Raw genomic sequence first — 13956 nt, 5'->3', positions numbered from 1 at the left:
ATCTTCATAATTAATACCCAATTGATCTTGAAATCATAGGGTATCGAGTTTTGGAATACCCAATTAAATGGAGCCAATACCCAATTCCAAAGGAAATGATGGAGTAATACCCAATTCACTTTTAAAGCTTATCTGTTGCTCTGCGGCAATATAAATGAATAAATGAATCGTGCTAGTGAAAGTCTTTTGGGCTAGTAATTATTCCAATCTGGTAGTCCGACCAGCCTAGTTGATTCAAATCCTAATTTCTTACACTGCCTCTATTAAACAAAAGAAAATACCAAACGAAATGGCCCCTTATTCCATTTAATTGGCACGTCGGGGCATCAAAATGGTGTCCTGGCAGACTTTTTTTACCTTAATAATAAATGAATTTTTGCTTGATTTGTGATAAAATATTAATTTTCTCTATCAGAAGAAAGCAAAAATGATAGCAACCACAGTATTAAAATGTTTTATTTTAGTCACAAATGTCCATTATCACCCAGGTTGTCTGACAGCCTGTATGGACAAGAGGAAATTTTCAAGAATTTATGTTGAATCAGATTTTGCCGGCCCTGAATTTATGACCTAAATTACATACTGTGACATGTATAACTATATCCAATATTGAACATCGTAAAAATGTTAATATTCCAATAACTATGTCCAAACATGATCACCTAATTAACGCCATCTAGTGTTAACAATACCTATGTATCTATACAATGACTACAAATATGCGTTTATGAAACGGTAAAGGTGTTATCCTTATTATTGTTGCACTTGATTTTGTCACACCAAATTGCTGGAAAATATAATTATAACACTTATGTTTGTGTCCCAGTTTCTTTCGACAAATGATGTTTTTGTAACACATCCATATATTGTTTTTCACAGTGTTTAGTGATATATTAAGGCTTGAGCTTTAATATACGAGAATGGAAATGACTGTATAATTAACTGTCTGGCGATACATTTTATATTGAGGGAAAGTATAATATAATTGTATTCCAATTATACAAATTTAATTGAGTCACATATCATCACCTTAGTGCAGTAACTGGATAAAACTTTATATAATTTTATAGGAGTTAACCTATTATTGCACTAAAATATTGTTTTGTTCTATAACCAACATCTTTTCCTCAGGACATGAAGACTCTTAAAAAATTACTCTTTAAACTTGTGTTATTTTTTGTTTTTTTTTATTAAATTACTGTTCCCATTTTTTGCCACTGCTGTAGAATTAAAATTACACAAAAGAAAAACAAGATTGCATTTGAGAAAAATGCTATGCCACCGCAATTATACAACACTAAATAGTAGTGTTGGGAACAGATTTTTTTTGTTTCTATACAATTTTGAAGATTGTCATAATACATAGATCCCTAACCTATCTAATTCTTATTATCAGATTAGTGGTTAAATCTGTTGTTAACTCAATAAAATATCAGAGTAGGAATATATCAATTCACTAGAGTCTAGTGAATTTGGTGGTGAAGGTCATATTTCACACAGCCTAAATTTCATGACTACATCAAAGGACAACACAGTAAGACACTTTGTCAAAATCTAGGCCAGCTGAAATCAAAGTTCACTTTACATCTTAATCTGTGCACATGGTTCAAATTTCATAGCTGTACATCAAAGGACAAGAAAGTAGGTCACATCATCCAAATCTAGGTCACCTGATATCAAAATTCAATTTTACAACTAAAACTGTGCACATGGTAAAAATTTCACTGCTGTACATCAAAGGACAAGAAAGTAGGTCACTGTCTCCTTGGGCAAGGAAACATTTTGGACCCAAGGGTTTAATTCAAAACAATCTTGATACAGGTCCACCAAACAACATTTCAAGTCAAATACATATATATATGTATCTAAGCTGTAGCTTTCTCCCATTCAGAAAACATTGTTTTAATTTCTGTTTTTACTATGTGTACATAATGAGAATCACTGCACCCGGGCAGGGCCAATTTTGACACCAGGGGAAAAATTTGAAAAATTTGAACATCTTTGGTAAAGGACCTATAGATGATATTATATAGCAAACATCAAAGCTCTATGCCTTGTACCTTCAGACAAAAATATTTTTTATTTTTTTACTATATGAACATAATGAAAATCAATGACCCCCAGGGCGGAACCAATTTTGACCCCAGGGCTATAATTTGAACAATCTTGGTAAAGGTTCACTTTGCAAAGTCTCATGCCATATATTTAACCTCTAGCCTTTGTCAATTCAGAGAAGAAGATTTTTCAATTCAGGGAAGAAGATTTTTCAAGTTTTTACTTTATACATATAAGGAAAACTATCGCCTCTGGGGCAGGGCAATTTTAACACTAGGGGCATAATTAAAACAACTTTAGTAGAGGTCCCATAGATGATATAATATACCAAATATCAAAGCTCTAAGCCTTGTTCCTTAAGACAAGAAGATTTTTTATTTTTTTACTATATGTACATAGTGAAAATCAATGACCCCTGGGGGTGGGGCCAATTTTGACCCCAGGGCTATAATTTGTACAATCTTGCTAGAGATTCACTACATAATGTTTCATGCAAAATATCTTAACTCTTGCCTTTTTAAGTTTTTACTATATACATATAAGGAAAACCTATGCCCCCGGGGCGGGGCTAATTTTGACACTAGAGGCAAAATTTGAAAAACTTTGGTAGAGTACCTATAGATGATATCATTTAACAAATATTAAAGCTCTAAGCAGACAATAACATTTTTTGATTTTTTACTATATTTATATATTGAAAATGATGACCCCCAGGGCTGGGGCAATTTTGATCTCAGGGCTATAATTTGAACAATCTTGCTAGAAGTTCACTTCACAATAATTCATGCAAAATATCTAACCTCTAGCATTTGTCAATTGCTAGAAATTTTTTTTTAAAGTTTTTACTATAAGTTTTTACTATATACATATAAGGAAAACCAATGACCCCCGGGGCTGGGCCGATTTTGACCCAAGGGCTATAATTTGAACAATCTTGGTAGAGGTCTACCAGACAATGCCATATGCAAAATATCTAAGCTCTAGGCATTTTGGGTCTTTACAATAAGGTATTTTAAGTTTTTACTATATGAACATATAGTGAAAATCAATGACCCCCGGGGCGGGACCGATTTTGACCCAAGGGCTGTAATTTGAACAATCTTGGTAGAGGTCTACCAGGACAATGCCTTATGCAAAATATCTAAACTCTAGGCCTTTTGGGTCTTTACAAGAAGGTATTTTAAGTTTTTACTATATGTACATATAGTGAAAATCAATGACCCCCGGGGCGGGCCGATTTTGACCCCAGGGCTATAATTTGAACAATCTTGGTAAGGGTCTACCAGACAATGCCTTATGCAAAATATCTAAGCTCTAGGCCTTCTTGGTCTTTTATATAAATAAAAGAAGGTATCTTAAGTTTTTAGTATATGTACATATAGTGAAAATCAATGACCCCCGGGGCGGAGCCGATTTTGACCCCAGGGCTATAATTTGAACAATCTTGGCAGAGGTCTACCAGACAATGCCTTATGCAAAATATCTAAGCTCTAGGCCTTTGGGGTCTTTACAAGAAGATTTTTTTAAATTTATTCTTATAATTCCTTTTGGTTGCCATGGCAACCATATTTCTGCATGGAATGAAATTTTTTGAACAACTTTGGAAGCCCTTCACCCAAGGATCAATCCTGCCAAGTTTGGTTGAAATTGGACTAGTGGTTTTTCACAAGAAGATTTTTTAAGTTCACTATATAATCTATATAACACACACACACACACACAAACAAACACACACACAGGTGAATCGCTATATGCCACCGCATCGCAGATGCTGCGGTGGCATAAAAAATTGCTACCATTTCGACTAAAACAGCAAAAATATGTTGACACTAAAAAAGTGAAAAACTTAGGTATAACAAAAGCTGTCCGAAAAGCAGCAGACTTGGGTGTTTCTTGTAAATTTACAATTACGTTTCCTCAGTAACAGAGATAAAATTGATGACAAAATATATCAAAGTTAATACTTTTTCACAGATTAATCAAATTAATCCAAATTCAATTAACCCATATGAATTTGGCCTAATTCCAGTGATCTAATTTCTTTACTGAGAATACCCAATGTCATTAGCAGGCAATGGGCAAAATAAGAATAAGTTTGCTTGTAGAAAATATTAAGTTTGCTTGCACTCATTAGGCTATAGGAAATATTAATACTAATTTGTTGTAAATTGTAAATATTAGCCTCATTTAATACAATTTAAACACTTTAATAAATATTGATACATAAGAGGTCAAGAAGAAAAACTTGATTGTAATATTACTCCTATTATGTTTTGGAACAACATAGTGGTTAATCTGTAAACATATCAAGGACTAAAACCTAAATATCATTCCGATGAAGTTTGTTCAAAATCTACTGAGAAATGTTGTTAAAGGGACTCCACTGATGTATTTTGACATGACAGGACTAGAAATAATATTTCCAGATTAATGTTCCATTTGATATATATATATATATAATATATATATATATATATATATATATATATATATATATATATATATATATATATATATATATATATAAAATATTATATTAAGCAAAAACGCTAATTTAAATTTGCCGTAGCTTTCCACCTTGCGGCCTTCTTCAGCAGCATTTATTTTACATACAAAATATATCAAAACAAAACAATGGAAGTGACGTAACATCAATGAATGACGCCCCCCGTGGTATTGTTTGTCATCTGCCGCGTTATTCTTTGGTATTAACTCCATATGGTCCATAGGTTCTTAATTTATTAATAAAAAAAAAAATATTACTTTATTGAAAAATTTCAAATCATTTGCTTACTATGTTTTCCCAGAACAATTTTTCAATTGCTAAAAAAAGACCCAAAACTGAAAAGCGTTGCAACTCTTTTAACTCAAATCAGGCAAAGAATAACACTAAAATATGATTTTCAATTAATTTCAGAATATATTTCTTCATTATCTTTTGAATGTATTTCTGTTTTAAGTGCACAAGATGATTAATTTAAGAAATTCAAATTTTATGGTTTTTAAGGCTTTTGGACCTCAGTGGAGTTTCTTTAATTAAAAGAAGATTGCGCTTTATTGATTACTTATGTGTGCAGAAAAGTTGATGCTTCTTTGATGAAAATTTTGGTTTTATTAGTATCTTAAATATAAGTAATTTTCTCTGTATTAAATACGCTTCAATTTACTAGAATCCCTTCAATATAATATGAGCCACGTCATGACAAAACCAACATAATGGGTTTGCGACCAGCATGGATCCAGACCAACCTGTGCATCTGCGCAGTCTGATCAGGATCCATGCTGTTAGCTTACAAAGTCTTTATATATAACAAGTAGTGAAACTGATAGCAAACAGCATGGATCCTGATCAGACTGCGCAGATTTTTTTTTCCTTTCTTTTAATTAAATATTCCAAATATGAATATTCTAGCATTAAATGCATGAGGAAAATGCATGCTAGGTATGCAATTTTTTTTTTCTTTGAATGAAATATTCCAAATATATTTTAATGTTGGAATATGCATCAGTACATGTAATGATAACAAAATATTCACAAAATACTGAAATATTCCTAGACAAAAGAACACCATTTATTAATTGTGGGTGTCACATGACATTTGTTTTACAGTAACTATGCCTTACTTCTAATAGTATGTTTCCAGGCAGATATTTTCTGATTCTAATGGTACATATTTTTCGCTGTAACTCCTGACTTTTTCTAATAAGCTTGCAGAAATTTTAACACAAATTTTCATTAAAATATTGCTATGAAAGTTTCTGCAAACAAAACAGGAAAAGTAAAAGAGCTACAATGTAAAGTTATAACTTATATACTATTGGAATCAGAAAATATTTCCCTGGAACATGGTGTATGTTTATAAGTCAAATATAGAAAGATAAATCAAATTAACAAACTACATAAGTGGTGACCCCATGTTACCGTAAACAAATGTCATATGATCACTCACCCTGTTATTGCAATATTATTATTATTTCTTTTTTTTGTGGAGTTGGGCTTATCGTCGCACTAACGCAGTATAGGTCACATGGCAATTTTTCAGCTTTACTGGTGGAGGAAGACCTCAGGTGCCCCCCTTGACATTATTTCAGGCACAAACAGGCACCCAAGTAGAACCACCAACATTCTGTAAGCTAGCTGGAAAGCTTTCTCACATGTAAAATCCGATGCTTGCAAGTCTTGAGTCTACAAGAAGAGAGAAGCAAGAGATATAGAGTCAACAACCTTAACCATTTGACCACAGATGCACCAAATATTATTATTCATCTTTGCAAAACCACACAACTGAATTAACAAAATATAATGAGGTTACCGTCTAGGTCCTGTCTAGTGTCCGCACATACTGCAGTCATATATAACTTTCTCAGCTGACAGTCAATAGTATCAAACACTGTCGGGTAGAAGATCAATCGATGTTTCTGCCGAATACTGGGATGTATCGTTACCGTCTTGCCTCCATGCTGTAAAACAATCATGATTATTATACCTCACGTAAACATTAAATTTTACTATACTGCTTCATGTGACATTACATGATAATATATACTGTGTCGATGTGACGTAAAACCCCAAACAAACAAACATGATAATATTTCGATCTATCATTCTGGAAACGAATATCATCCAGTCATTAATTTTAAACAGTATTCTCCAGGGGCAAGTTATTTCATATAGACTTAAGAAAACATAATGCTCCCTGGCCGCTCTGCTCACGTAAACCTTTTGCTATATTAAAATGTTTTACTGGTTGTGTAACCAGTAAAACATTTTAATATAGCAAAAGGTCAATAAGGTGATAAAAGATTAATCGTTCACTTACCACGTTATACATTTGGGCCCACTGCGAGGCTAAGAGACGATGAAGCAGGTTCAGGGATGGATGATCGGTCATATAACATAATCTTGTGATGAGACCATTTTCCTCTTGCTCGCTCAAAATCTTGCCCTCAAACTTGCGCTGTAAATAAAATGATATCATCTCTTGTTCTCATGTGTATTGCTTGTTTGTTGTTATTTTAAAGGTCAACACAATCATATGAAATTGAAATATAGGGCATAACTGTGTCTTAGTATTTCTCAAAGATAAAATAATACAATAAAATATTTTAATTTCAGTTCTATCAATTCTATCATTTAAAATCTTACAAATCATTATATATCTGGTGACACACTACTTATAAGACAAGTATTGGTTTGTAAATTAAAAATGCACTTTTTTATTGTTTTTTTAATATACTCCCCTCTCTTAAACTTTTTCCTTATTTTTTAACAAATGTAAAAATTTTAAAAAAAAAAAACCAGGGTTTTAAAAAGGATCTCTAAATTTTAACAAAAAATGTTAAATATTTTTTTACCCTTGTTTTTTAAAAATGTTTTCATACTTTATGCCAAGCTTGGGTTTGACCACACCACGATATTGTAATAGAAGCCTTTTTCCCGAAAAAACCCAAACATATTTGCTTTTGGCGACCAGCAGGGACCAGCCCAGCCTCCCGCATCCGCGATTTGATCAGGATCTTTGCTGTTGGGCTATGGGTTTCTCTTTGTTAAAAAGAGTTTGTAAGCAAACAGCATGGACCCCTGTTTTAAAGACTGTGCAGTGCGCAGGCCCTTGGGTCTGGATCCATTGCTGGTCGCAAACCCATTATGTTGGTTTTGTCATGACACGGCTCATATATATTGCAGGTTATAGCTCTTCACCTTTAAAGATTTGCATTAAATGTTATTAAAACATTTGCAAAGTTTTCGTTTTTATCTGAGGCAACAGATTTTAACAGTATTTTTAATAAATGATATGGATTGCCAATCTAAATAATTAAGACCCTACATTTGCCCATTAAAGATGGTTCAAAGAATGTATACTTGAGCCAAAAGGTGCAGGTCACGTTGAAAACAATTGTTTATATACTACAGATTTATAAAACAGCACAATTCTTTTATTTCAGGTAAAATGAAAATTATTGCATACTTTTACACTAGTCATGTATATAAACTCCATTTAAATCACTACAGTGTTTAAGCAGTACCTCTAGACATTTGCAGAAATCATGATCACAAAATAGAAAAATATTGCTTTTTACACAGATTTTTACAATTTTTCATTCATTATAGTTTTTTAAATCGGTGTGAACAGATGAGTTAGGCATCTTAAAGTGCATTTCGGTTGGTGCGAAGGCAAGATTTTAGATTTTAACATTTGAGCCCTGTCATGACAAAACCAACATAGTGATCATTCGCGCAGTCTGATCAGGATCCATGCTGTTCGCTTACAAACCCTATAACAAGTAGAGAAACTGATAGCGAACAGCATGGATCCTGATCAGACTGCGCGGATGCGCAGGCTGGTCTGGATCCATGCTGGTCGCAAACCCATTATGTTGGTTTTGTCGTGACGCAGGTCATTTAGTGTGGTCTCCAAAACTTTTTTTGTCTCACTCATATAAATTATACGAGGGTGTCCCAGAATATCGTGGACTTTTGCTATAACTTTTTTATATTTTAATGCATTTTTTAGCAAATTTGTACACAATACCTTTAACATATCCTTAATGAATATGTCCATTATTTTTAAATTTCTAACATTGCTTCTCTATATTTTACGCTGCTATAGTAACGCAGTATGCACGGGCGGGGCTGTCCAATATTTTGTATTAATAAGTTGTCTTTACTTTCGTATATCTTGCGTATTTATACGTAAAAAATGGCACGACGTCGTAAGCATATGCAGTGATGTCATATGAACGTTCGTTTGAAATTTTGACGTCATAGCTGTTTCCGTTATTGTTTACCAGCGGACAACTGACAACCGTTGCTCTTGGATATTTAACAAAAAATGGCGTCCACGGATTACGCGGAACATCGTACTATCATCAAGTTTTGTGTTAATCTTGGGAAGACGCCAACACAGAAGCAGGAAATGTTGGAGACTGAAAAAGTGAGACCTCCTGTTTGTCGATCACGTCGGAATGGACTGCCCCGCACCCGCTACCCCTTGTCTCATTACCCTGCCCACAGACACTGATCCAGTTGCCGGACAACTTTGAAATTTTTTGTACTAATGCAATAAAGTTGCATTTTGTTCATGTTAATTTTGTTTGTTTTTTTTTTCAGTAGTTTTTGAGTTACAGCAAAAGTCCAAGTAATTCTGGGACACCCCTCGTATGTCATGATTACTCAATGAAAAATGACGTTACAAAAATGCAGTATTATAATAATAATTTGTGACATACTTGTAGATGAAGGACAGTATGGAAGATCACACAACTCATGGTAGACATCTGATGTAGCATGGGGGGCTTAAATATCTGAAACAAATAAAACCACTTTCTTAGCCATATTATGAACTTCATGAATTTTGTGAACTTTTTTCTGTGATAAACCAACACAGCATAACATTAAGATAAGTTTACTGTATAAAACTGATGTTTTGATTCTTCAGTGATTTCTTTTTTCAATTTTCAAAACAACCTGTGGCTTTCTAAAGAGGAAAATATAGCACAATAAATCAGGAAATGGGGTAAAACCTGAAAAAAATTCCAACAGGTGAGAATCGAATGCATTTTATGAAACTTTATATTTCAATTCAATTTAACATGTAGGGTACATAGCAGAAGATATCTATAGGGACAGCAGACAATTAAATTTACATGCATCAGCTAGCTGATATAAGTCAGCTGTTGTTAAGTCATGGTTCTTGTGAAGAATGTGCACAGGGCATTTCAGTGTAAAATATACCTATTCTTGGCTACGGGAAACAGCTTTTGTTCGGCTTTATTAAATAACTATATGTTATTAGTCCTATAAAAAAGCACCTGCCACGTTTAATAACACAATGACCTGCCTTAAAACAGTGCCAATATCTATATAACTTTTCGGCCCGAGCCAACAGTGATATAGATATAAAGCCTGCATTTGAAGTAATTTGATTAGTTAGTAAAGCAGGGCCAAAAAATGATATAGATTTCTGCAAGAAACTGGGAAATGGCAGCCATTTTGTTTATACTCGGTCTATGTGTAGAAGCCAGCAGGTTGCATAAATTAAACAATATATTCTCAGTTACATTTAAAATTAAAAGTTAGAATAAAAATAAGAAGAAGTATCCCAGGATTAAATATGAAATATTATAAGTACATGTAGTTATTTAATAAAATTGTCAACAAATAAGTGATTTGATATTGGCCCTGTTATTTGTCCTCGGGTCAGTCATATTGGCCAATACGACTGCCTACGGACAAATAACAGGGCCAATATCAAATCACTTATTTATTTACTTATATTAAAATATAGGGATAAAAATCCCTGCTCTTACAAGTTGTCTCCAAGGTTTACCAATATTTGTTACTGGTGACAAATAACAGCCATAAAGAAATAAAATTATTTAATCCTGAGAGGTCCTTATTTTGTTTAATTCATCATTTTCATTGATTACTTTGTTTAAAATATTATTCTATTTCTGTAGAGTCAATCACAGAGCAATAATATCTTGTAGTAGCTAAAATTCTTCAATAAGTGATACTTTTTCATGAAACTTGGACCTTACCATTGGTGAAACTTCTGGTTTACATTTTACAAGTGAACTTAGGTATTCTATAATTCTGAAGGTGCCGGAGCGTGTATAGACTGGAATGTTCTCTACCAGGTACGCAACAATCTGGCGGATATCTTGTGGCTCGTATGACATCTGTTTCTGAACATTCCTCTGTAATGAAACATAATGTAATGCTATAATCTAATCTGCAGATGTATATAGAGTTTCATACAATATTTAAGAATAATTTTGTATTTTCTTTTGATTCAGGAGTAACAAAACACTAATTTAGTTACATGCATGTTGTGGCTTTCTAGCTATAATTTGTAGAAAACATGCCCTAGACGCCACTTCATATATTACATGCCTTTTTTCCCCTATCCCACGGGTCAGAATATGGGCCCATTCCCCCATCCAAATTATGGGTTTTTTTCCCAATCCAAAAAAAATATTCCCAATCTAGAAGTCAGCAATTTGAAAGAAAAAGTACCGCATTTTCAATTTTGGTGTCGCGAAATAGCGTTACGGAATATTTTCATGTTTTGTTAATAAAAACAGGATTTTTAATTGATATCAGTTTTACATTTGTACACATTTAAGCCTGTCCTTGTATTTTGGATATGACAGAAAATTTGAACAGTTTAAGTAAGATTTATTTAGATTTATTTTAACAATTGTAAAACCTTGAATGCTAGCATATTTTCCCGCATATTTTCCCAATTTAGCAAATTTCACGATAACCTTCTTTCCCAAATTGGAAAATTTTACGACACAAATTTCCCAAATTGGTCATGTGGCGTTTTCACAAAATAAAGGAAAAAAGGCCTGCATTATGTCAGACAACAGTTCACACTTGTGTGAATCCAGCAACTTTCTGTAACTTAACTGTACAGCTTCCCTAAAAGAAAGAGAATCAATGACCTTCGAAAAACTCACTCACATAGAAAAATGGAGTCAACAGGGACAGACAAATTGTAAAAAATTACTGCACAGCAATTCGGACATAACCTCTACCAATATGGAGCCAAAATGACACCACTGCATTAACCAGGCTGACTGGGGGGGGGGGGGGGGGGGGGAGGGGGGATAGGAAAAGGCTAAAAGCTTGACTCAATCTTCCTACTACCTGGATTTCAACTGACTGGAGCATAAAGTTTGTAAATACAGATATAAGATGATACCAACAGCTATAAAAATTACTATTAATTTAAACTTACCGGAATATCTTGCTCTGATGAAGTGACATTTTTCTCCCCTGAAAAACTGTTTAAAAAGTATGGGATTAGACGATCTAATCTATGTAATATAACATGTCAAAGAAAATTATCTGAGATTTAACATATTGTTCCAATATCACTCAACAGAATTTCTAAGATCAAATAATGGAATAAAACGGGAAAAATTCAGAATAGTATTGATGATTCGGAATTATTAACACAATATTGGCATATAGTTCTTCATCTGAATTTATATCAAACAGAGTTTTTACTTAGAGGATTTTTTTTATTTTTTCTCAATACGATGTACACATAAGGAAAAGTGATTCTATCACCTGTCATGTTTTTGTTTTTGAGAATCAAAATAATCAGATCAATCTTGCTTGATGGTCATCTAAAGATCAAAGGTATTCAGTGAAATTTTATCAAAATTGGAAAATAGATTATAACAAATGAACATACATTTTTTTTAAATTGCCATGGCAACCACAGAACTCCATATATAAATTCTAAAAAAATACATGAATGGAATCTCTCATTACCTTCCCGTTGATGAAAGAACTTTAGCAGCAAGGAGGGCATAGTCTTGGAAAACTTCTGTCCTTTCCTGTCGTGCTAACTCACAAAAGTCGTCACAATAACTCAGTAACAGCCCCTACACAAAATTATATTTAAAAAAAATACTTTAATTTCTTATTCTTTTCAGTACTTATTGATACAAGTTGATATTGGTATACAATACATCACATTAAATATTTCTAGCTAGTTTTAAGCAGAGAATAAAAACTTACTTTGCATGAATACAAATCAAGTCATAAATATGTCCCTATTAAGTTTTTTAGTCAATAAGTAAGAATTAGTCAAATAGAAGCAACTTTCACGGAGCTTTGCATGATACCTTTCAACAGTCCATGTTATATAATCTATGAATACTTTAAAAGAATGTGAACAAATATACATTGAAAACCATTCACAGTATAATAACATAAGTAAGACAGAGAATTTCTTTCAGTTTCTTTACAACTCAAAAGATGACTTTGACTTGTGCTGTTTTTGTTTTTTCTTATATTTGTAAAAGTAGTTTAGTCCTTTACATTACAACAAAGCCATTCCTTTAATTTATTCTTTCTAAATCATAAACTACAGAAGTATATGCCAAGATGACACAAACTACATATAAGCATGGCAGTAGTAGAATATACCCTTAATTTAGATTTTAAACTTTCAGCCAATTTTCTGAAAAAAACATGTAGAGCCAAAGATTCAAACTGCTTGAGCTTTAGTGAACTTGTCTTTAGGGGTGTGGATCGTCGGATAAGTGACGATCCGATCCTAACCACGATTCAGCACTTACGATTCAGCACTTACAATTCACAATCGAACCACAAATCTTTTGTTATCAAGACACCCATAAAAACATGTACATTAGTTAAAAAAAAACATGTTTAATTAATAAAAAAAACAATACTAAACATTAAACATATAAAATATAAAATAGATTTATGTTTTTATTCTTTGGATGAGTATTTTTGTTTTGCTTTTTGAAATCAATTACTTACTAGCTCAGTATCATGGTACATGGTCTTTAACCGGCAAATTGTGTTTTAGGTAAACTTCATATAATTTATACTCAAATCGTATTTTCTCGATTTTAAGAATGTGAGATAAAGTGAATGTATATAAAAAAATTAGATCGTGATCCACGATCTCTGGGCTTACGAATATTCAAACTCGATTTTTCACTTTGATTCGTGATTATCCGAGTAATCGGATACTTGCCCCAGCCCTACTTGTCTTTAATCCAGACAAAACCATTCATCATTTTTAGGAAATAATTTAAATATGTGCTGGCTGAAAAACCATTTTTGAGGAGAAGTTCAAATTATGTGCTGGCAAAAAGTACAGGCCATGATCACATGACATGGACATGCCAACAGATCTTGGCCTGTATTAGTTGCAAGGGTAAATTCTGTAATGAGCAGCAGGCTATGTGTAAATTGGCACTTCTTATAACCTGCAGAAGGCTATTGGTTAACAGGTGTTTTCTCTTACCTGCTGAAACTCCTCTAGATGTATAAGACACTGACATGCACATGATCGCAGTCTGTGACTGCCGGGTTTGGGTTTTTAAAAACCTTTTGGGGTTTATATAGAA

The 13956-nt window shown here is 33.1% G+C and overlaps 1 protein-coding gene and 1 long non-coding RNA gene across 2 annotated transcripts in view; both read right to left on the bottom strand.

Moving 5' to 3' along the window:
* Positions 1 to 13956, bottom strand: part of LOC132744393 (AP-5 complex subunit beta-1-like) — a 50037-nt gene that overhangs the window by 31381 nt on the left and 4700 nt on the right. The window contains exons 4-9 of the mRNA XM_060733108.1: positions 12344 to 12456; positions 11802 to 11880; positions 10597 to 10785; positions 9286 to 9360; positions 6876 to 7013; positions 6369 to 6516 (exon numbers count right to left, since the gene is read on the bottom strand). Of these exons, the coding sequence (XP_060589091.1) occupies positions 6369 to 6516; positions 6876 to 7013; positions 9286 to 9360; positions 10597 to 10785; positions 11802 to 11880; positions 12344 to 12456 (742 nt within the window). The remainder of the gene's footprint in view (positions 1 to 6368; positions 6517 to 6875; positions 7014 to 9285; positions 9361 to 10596; positions 10786 to 11801; positions 11881 to 12343; positions 12457 to 13956) is intronic.
* On the bottom strand, positions 11801 to 13924 carry LOC132744390 (uncharacterized). Its single transcript, XR_009627691.1, has 3 exons — positions 13854 to 13924; positions 12344 to 12456; positions 11801 to 11847 (listed from the first exon to the last, which is right to left on the bottom strand). It is a non-coding gene; the product is annotated as an uncharacterized LOC132744390 (long non-coding RNA).

The sequence above is a fragment of the Ruditapes philippinarum genome, unplaced genomic scaffold, assembly GCF_026571515.1.
Source record: "Ruditapes philippinarum isolate M1 unplaced genomic scaffold, ASM2657151v2 ctg390_1_1_1_1, whole genome shotgun sequence".
Lineage (NCBI taxonomy): Eukaryota > Metazoa > Mollusca > Bivalvia > Venerida > Veneridae > Ruditapes > Ruditapes philippinarum.
This window is presented reverse-complemented; position numbering and strand designations above follow the sequence as displayed.